This window comes from Patiria miniata, unplaced genomic scaffold (genome assembly GCF_015706575.1).
Source record: "Patiria miniata isolate m_02_andy unplaced genomic scaffold, ASM1570657v1 HiC_scaffold_16, whole genome shotgun sequence".
NCBI lineage: Eukaryota > Metazoa > Echinodermata > Asteroidea > Valvatida > Asterinidae > Patiria > Patiria miniata.
Genome location: NW_024037054.1, coordinates 13,390,921 through 13,398,778, shown reverse-complemented (window position 1 = coordinate 13,398,778; position 7,858 = coordinate 13,390,921). Strand labels below are relative to the sequence as shown.

The following is a 7,858-nucleotide window of genomic DNA, read 5'->3' as shown; positions in this document are numbered from 1 at the left end:
CGTAATATGCATCGTCTGCTAGCAAAGTAGCATGTAGTGAATTTCCGGAGCTGTAAATTCAGGCTAATTCTTTCGTTTACAAACCTGGTTATTGTAAGAATTTCCAACATTTACCAGGGATACCATCTTCATTATCCATGGATCGTCTGCAGGCCATAGAGATCACCCATTTACAGAGACTTCAGCATGTTTTCGGCGATTATTCGGAGGCTATGTTGTTCCTCTCGCATTTGGGCGATCCACGTAGCGCGTTTTTAATGTGTGTGCCGTTGGTGTATTGCATCAGCCGAGGGGCGGGGCTGAAGGTCTTGTGGGCGGCTGTCATGTCGGAATGGCTCAACCTTCTCCTTAAATGGTACAGTAATAGGGATCAAGTCATATACATGTATCGTCCTACTTCATAATTTTTTCTTGATCCAAAGAAAGTTTGTTTATATTTTCCTCTATAATTTAGTTCCGCCGGGAGTTCAAATTGCAACACATGAATAAAAAGGAAAAATGAGAAACTATGAATGATGGTAGATTTTATAATATTATCATTTCTTATAATCGATTATCATTTTTCTAGGATACTAAATGGGCATCGTCCATACTGGTGGGTGCATGAGAGTAAACTCTATGAAGATGACAATCGGCCAATCATCAAGCAGTATAGACTGACCTGTGAAACAGGCCCAGGTATAGACCTTATGCATATGATGTCATCATTGTATAGAGAGATGCACAAGTTGAGTGAGGTCATGTTGTCACAACATGACCTCACTCAGGTCAAATCTTGCATAAGTTTACTGTGGGAGAACAGCTGTACATAACCTCTATCGCCAAGTTTGAGTTTTTCTTATTGCAATGTTCAAGTACAAATGTAATGTTCGGTGCAATCTCATTGTAGTGCTGAGTTTTTCTCCTGATGTGCCCCATAGTGTACTCCTTTAGTCCCCCCTCTAACATGACTAATCAAGTTGGATCTGGGAATTTCTGCAGTTTAATCTGATCGAGTCATGGTTTTACACAGCGTCCGTGACGTCTGGGCTCTACGTTGGATGCAGTGAATGCATTCCTCTTCACAATGAAACAGAGAACACATTTTCTCTTCTCACAGCAACAGCATTAAAGTGTACATGTATGCATGAAGTGTTAAATGTTAATTTGTGTTAACCAGTTTCTACTTATTATTGTAAATCATATGTCATATTCTAATTGTTTAATTTCTTTAGGTGTACCGTCTGGCCACGCAATGGTCGCCACAGCAGTGTGGTTCATCATGATGTCATCCCTAGCAACGCACCTGGCGACGATGTCCAAGTCGACCAATCCGAGGAGCCGATTGATGAGGTTTATTTGCATATTGCCATGGTTATTCCTGGCTGGGCTGGCCTCTGTCATTTGCGTATCCAGAGTTTTCATAGCCACACATTTCACACATCAAGTATTGCTCGGTGTCTTAGTTGGTAAGTATAAGTGTGGTTGGCAAAATGTCCCTGAAAGTTTTCCTCTCAGATGAAAATTTGAGTGTTTATTTCGAAGTCTTTTGAAACTAAGTTGCTGTGTTTTATGAAACACTTTAATGACGTATTCTTTTGGTGTCAAGGAAAACAAACGATTAGTGCAAGGATAAGGAAACATTGGATACTGGCAATTTTTAGCAAAGCTGCAACATGCCTGAGTATAGGGGAACTTTAATTAATGAAATACAATGCAGTTTGAAGACGTGCTGAAATGAAATTTCCAAATACTTGCTATGAAATTGAAGTGATGCAAAGAGTTTTGAAGATGTTTTCTTATTTTTTGTTGTTGCATGGTTTCCGTAGGTGTCCTCGTTGGACTTTTCATCTCCAATCTTCAGGTTCATGCCTTCTCAACATCAACTCATGTTGGATTCGCCATCTTTGTTGTCTTGGCAACTTTCCTCCAATATGGCATCATGGCCGCCTTGAACTTTGACCCCTCGTGGTCCATGACCCTTGCCCTGAGGTGGTGCGAGCGGAGGGAGTGGGTTCACCTGGACACGACACCCCTGTACTGCATAGCGAGGGACTTTGGTAGCTTGACTCTCCTGGCTGCTTCAGAACGGTTCGTCGCAACCAAAGAAATTGCCGGCGTTGGACGTCAAATTGCGGCCGTGGCGACTAGCTTGATCTGCGCACAACTCATTGAACTGGTTCGATTTCCAATGGACAACGTCAGTGTTTTCTATGCGATGGGAGCAGTCAAATACGGCGCCGTTGTGGTTTCTACGGTTGCCATCAAACGGTTGTGTTGTTATGGTAAAAAGAACAAAACGCTTTGAGGTTCTAAAGCCAATTTGACGTCTTTAAAAAGTTATGATGCCAAATTTTTACATTATTTACTGCTGAATATGTTAGTCAGAAGACAGTATGGGCTCCATGCACAAATAACCCATCAACGGCCAGAAACGGAGAGTTGGGGGTGACCTAGACTGGTTCCCGATCCATCAACTGCGTATTTTGAATGTATCCAAAGTTATTGGAGGCAGGCACTGGTCTGCGAGACCATCGCAAGTTGAATTCGAATGCCGACGACGCCTAATGCTCATGCGAAGACACGGTGGCTACAGCTTTTGCACATTCAGAAAGTTGTGCGTACTTCGTGCGCGACCCAGTACAGTACGGTATGTGCACACTGTGTGTCCCGTCCACGGAGCTCTCAAGAGGTAAAAAAAGGGCCCTCTTTTGTTGGCGAAGGAGCCCATAGGGACAGCTTTAATACAGTACAGTGCATATCGACCATACTCATGTCATGGAGTAGCCTTTAGTCAAGTCCCACGCGCTTACCTGGACACGTGACGCACCCCGGATGCTGACACGTAAAAAGACTAGCACGAGCGGTGAAGCCGCGAGGGCCTTTACCATCTCGTGGAGAATGCTTATGTTTCTCTTCACATTTGTCTACCGATTTGGTAGACATGCATAATGCATTACCCGTTGTGAATTGACCAATGAAAATGCAGAATTACTAACGTAAATCAGCCGTCGTCTGGCGTCAGACAGCACGCGCGCCATGGCGCTGGTGCTGCTGCTGGTAACCGCAAACCACTGTTAGACGATTGGTTGATATTGCTTGATTTATATTATGTGAATAAATGAATAAGTGATTAGTTCCACGAGATAGTAAAGGCCCTCGCGGCTTCGCCGCTCGTGCTAGTCTTTTTACGTGCCAGCATCCGGGGTGCGTTACGTGTCCGAATGGTCCAGGTATAGGCGCGTGGGACTTGACTAAAGGCTAGTCATGGAGCTGCTAAAGAAATTAGCTGAAAAGTAGATACAAGCAATGAACGTATCAAATTTAACCCCGTTTTTTTTTTTGGTCTCCATGCAATTGGTCAATGTGCATAGACTAGCGGCCTATCCATTTTCCCAGAACTGGATTGCAGTGAAAGCATTAAATACCTTTACGTGAATGTCTGGAGTGCTGCTGAACATTCAGTATGTAGTATTTGCAATGCTTGTTGATAATTCTTTTAAAGGGGATGATTGCTCAGCGTGAAAAAAAAAAAAGCGTACCATTACACTGAAATTACAATCAAATCACTATTCGGTTAGTTTTATTGCTCATTCAAATTAGCACATATAAAATATGATGAAGTTTTTATAATAAGCAATGCTAGAGAGGTTTTTTTTCTTCTTATTAAATTCCATATTAAACTCTAGACATCTTTTGCATACGAAAGCCACTGTTCCAGCACTGTTTCTAACGACAACTCTAAGGGTATCATTCTCTCAAGATGATTGCTTTAACCTCTACAGTAGGGACTACAAAATCAGTGCCTTACTACTGGACTGAAATTAAACGGGTTTGTTTTCAATCAAAATGTTTACTTCAGAGGCGTTACCAATTTATAGACAGTACTAATGAAACTACAAATGACCTTCATCTGAAATTAAGGTTGCACAGACTTTACTGGGGTAAAATTGAACCAATTTACCTGTACAAGGTTTGTTAGTGTATAACATGCATACTCTGATGCGAATAATAGGCTTCAGCGTACTGCACTACGAGAAAGATAATTATATATATTCAATGGTTATATCTGAAGCACTTGATGCAGAACTTATACACACCATTTTCAGTGACAATACATGTAGTGGTACAATGATAAATTTATATGTTCTGGTATTTTCAGTAATAAACACAGTAAAAATTGACGAGTGCCTTGATGTGTGACACAATGATGTTTAAACAGAATTATACTTGTGTAAAGGATTCTGTAATACCGAAATGATTGAATAGAGGTTTTAATGGCAGTTTTCAACTAGAATGAATTCTTAATAAAAATGAATAGTGAATGCTACACAAGAGCTAATCAAATGTGAATCAAATTATATCAATATAATATATAAGAGTATAGTTTTGATTATATATCATCATGCATGTTAGAGTTTTTCAACACAAGTTCTAATAACTTTCTGCAGAGCAAAATCAAGGATTTGTTTACAGCTGACATGTTAATCATTGGTAGCTTCTAATATTGCTTTAAAAAAAAAAGGCAAGTAATTTTTCGTCAATTACATTCAAGTTTTGAATTTAACCAAAAGTTTGGGATTTAATTGAATCAGCTTTTTATATTTAAATCCAATAGAACAACACTTTTCTGTTCCAATGCCAAACCTTTTGGGGAAAAAACATACAACTCTCTTTCACAAAAGAGTATATCCATTATAAACACACACACTTTTCACTTCATTTTGTCATTCGGTACAAATTCTTTCCATATCACCACTGTCATATTATTAGGTTATATATTTACATTTAAACACAGTACTTGTGTGGCCTTAGCATGGAAATAATGAGTAAGTTTTATCAGAACAAAAATAATAAAATTTGGCAAAGATAATTTGCCAGTACAAAAAAAAAAATAATGAAAAAAAAAAATCAATTTTATTTACAAACTTACACATTTTATTAAACAATGCTGACCTGAATACACAATCATATTGCCCACACAGGCTGGGTGAGTTAACAAAAATGGAAACTTAAATGGCGCCCCCTATTTTGTAAAGAAGTTTTGCATGTAGCGCGCCGCTTTCAAGATCTAGGAAGTGAAAGCCAAATTCATGATAAGCTTTCTTTTAGTGCAAGAATCATTTAAAGGTACTTTTTTGAGATATGTAATTTTGAACACAAACACAGTTTTAAGATTTTGTCCATGGATCACATTTGAGGTACGTGATGTTTCAGCAAATTGAAACCACGTCGTGTCATGGAAACGGTGTCAGAATAATCCCATAGGTCTCCAGGTAGCCAAGTCGAAGGCAGGGAAAGACTATATAAACTCTTGACATTATAAAGCATCTTGTTTTAACAGTGGAAGCAGAAGGTGTTTAAATAAAGGTTATGATGAGTGCCAGTTGTCATGGTTATGACAGTGTTCTGATGTGTATTTTTGATGTATGTGAATTGTTTTTGTTTTGCTGAAATATCACTTACCTTTACTGTGATCCATGGACAAAATTATAAAACTGTGTTTGTGTTTAATAGTCCATAACTTAAAAAGTACATGAGCAATATGACAATTCTTTTACTAAAATGAAGCTTATTAATTGGGCTGTTACATCCTAGATCTTGAACGTGCTACATACAGAACTTTTTTTCAAAAATAGGGGGCGCCATTTGGGTTTCCCTTTTTTTTTTGACTCGCACTGTATCTTCAACAAATTGTAGATCGTCACAGTTAATCTAACTAAACGAGTTGCACAGACTTATAAGTATTAAGGTTAATTTCTAACATTTCTAACCGGTGGATTATGAATAAAAACATTGAGATTATCAAATACAAAAAAAAAGGCTACACTTGTCTGTTTTAGTTAATTCCTTTTAAAATTATTGGCAGTCTAATACCTTCAACATGTAAATCTATATTAATGTGACCAAAAAGCTACAAACTGGGAACCAGAGAGACAGTCTACAATAAGATAGTTGTGAAAAAAAAATCTGGTATAAACAGTGTGTTAACAAGTACAATTTGTCAAAAAGTACACAAAAGGAGAAGAAACTCCCAGAGACATTCATTTAGTACTGACGATTTTGGAAACGAGGAATATACAGGGATACATTTAAACAATCTCATACAGAATCTTTTGAAAAAAAATAAAACCAGATACATTTGTAACTGTAATTTATAAATTGTAAATCTGTCCACTTTTTGCCAAGGAGGGTATTTTTACTTTTGAAAGTGCAATTAGAAATTCAAGCAACTTATTGACTTTGCATGAATTTATTAAATAAACTTTGATGAAATAAACTCAGTGATATGTACTACTACTACGTGTAAAAAAAACCTGTCCTACTTTTGATCCTAAATAACTCTGTTGTTTACCAATGGAATTAAACCAAAATTTTTGATCATGTAAACAAGGCATGACAAATTTTAAGGAGGGAATTTCATCAGCATTGTGCAAGAGGGTGAGATTTAAATGCCATACAAAAAAAAAATACTGACTTTCAAGTTTCACAATCTGCCACTTTCGACTTGGTGTCCTCCAATGTCGATACAGCGCTGGAGACGGTGGTAAAAGCCCCGTGCTGCGGCCAAAAGCTTCTGAAGGAATGCAGGATCACCCCTGATGTCATTGCACACCTCGATTGTTAGGCGCAAGACACAATCTAGGAGGTGTGCAATCACATCAGGGGTGATCCTGCATTCCTTCAGCAGCTTTTGGCTGCAGCACGCGCCTTCCGCCGTCTGCAGCGCTGTTCAACATTCTGAAAGTGAGTATTTTTTACGTATGGTGTTTAAATCGTACCCTCTTGCACTAAGCTGATGAAACTCGCTCTCAATCAAATTTGCCAAGCTTTGTTTACCTGGCAAGTCAATTGTGCTGTGCGGAATTTTGTCATTTGTGCAGAAATAAGAAAGAACTCTAATTTTGTTTCATGTTCCTTTTAAACATTTTCTTCCAAATGGCAAAAAAAATTCATGTTTAACCAAACATGTAATGAGTATGAATAACACCATTCAAATATCTTCAATTGGGCATAACAAAATATTGAATTTGTTCAATAATAACATTTTTCAATAAACATTTGACAAATTTACGAAAAATTCAACACAGGAATGTACACAGGGAAAGTTTGGCATCAAACAAGAAAGGAATAATAAAGGAATGGCGACATTTTGTGCATTACTTGACACGGCTGTGAAAAAGATAATTCACACTACCAAAAAAAAAACACACAAAAATTGTGACATTCTGGACACAATATGAACAAATGATGAAAGCTGCAAATTAAAAGTATTTAAGTAAAATTAAAACAATTCAAAAGTACAACATATGCCATCATTTGGGTGGAAGTTTCACACCATGTCTCCAATTCTATAAGCATTTGTACATTTTGTCAATTTTTCTGTGCCCAAAAGGAACATACTTTTCCATCATTCATTATTTTGTTTATTTTCCATGTGCATTTCATGTAGGTCCCTACTAGGTCCAACATAATCTAATAACGGCAACAGGCTATTCCAGATATATTGTAAAGAAAAAAAAGAAGACAAAATTGCATTGTTTGCATTTCAAACTTGTTCAGTTCCAACCTACAAGAAACATGCCGTAAAGATAGGGTAGATCATTTGTCATTTGTGCATTTGTTTCCATTGGAAGCAGCAAAAGTGCTCAAAATCTAAAGAAGGGTGCTTAACAATTAACCTGATGAAGTTTTAGCTCTGTGAATGCTTTTTATTCCGAGGAAACACTATTCAAGGGTCTTGGCTTCAATTAAAACATTGCCGAGCCATGTTTTGGATTGCGCCAAAAATCAGCATCCGGGACACATTTTCATTTAGCAGATTGCAGCTACGCCACGTCACGCACTGTACCGACGAATAATAGCCACCGTGCGCCTG

The 7,858-nt window shown here is 37.9% G+C and overlaps 1 protein-coding gene across 1 annotated transcript; it reads left to right on the top strand.

Annotated features, from left to right (window-relative positions):
* The first annotated feature begins 6 nt into the window (after positions 1-6).
* On the top strand, positions 7-2,435 carry LOC119723063 (glucose-6-phosphatase 2-like). The gene is made up of 4 exons (XM_038193559.1): positions 7-355; positions 569-678; positions 1,215-1,448; positions 1,809-2,435. Exons 1-4 carry the CDS (start codon positions 138-140, stop codon positions 2,285-2,287), a joined length of 1,041 nt encoding a protein of 346 aa, XP_038049487.1. The 5' UTR covers positions 7-137; the 3' UTR covers positions 2,288-2,435.
* The last annotated feature ends 5,423 nt before the right edge of the window (positions 2,436-7,858 follow it).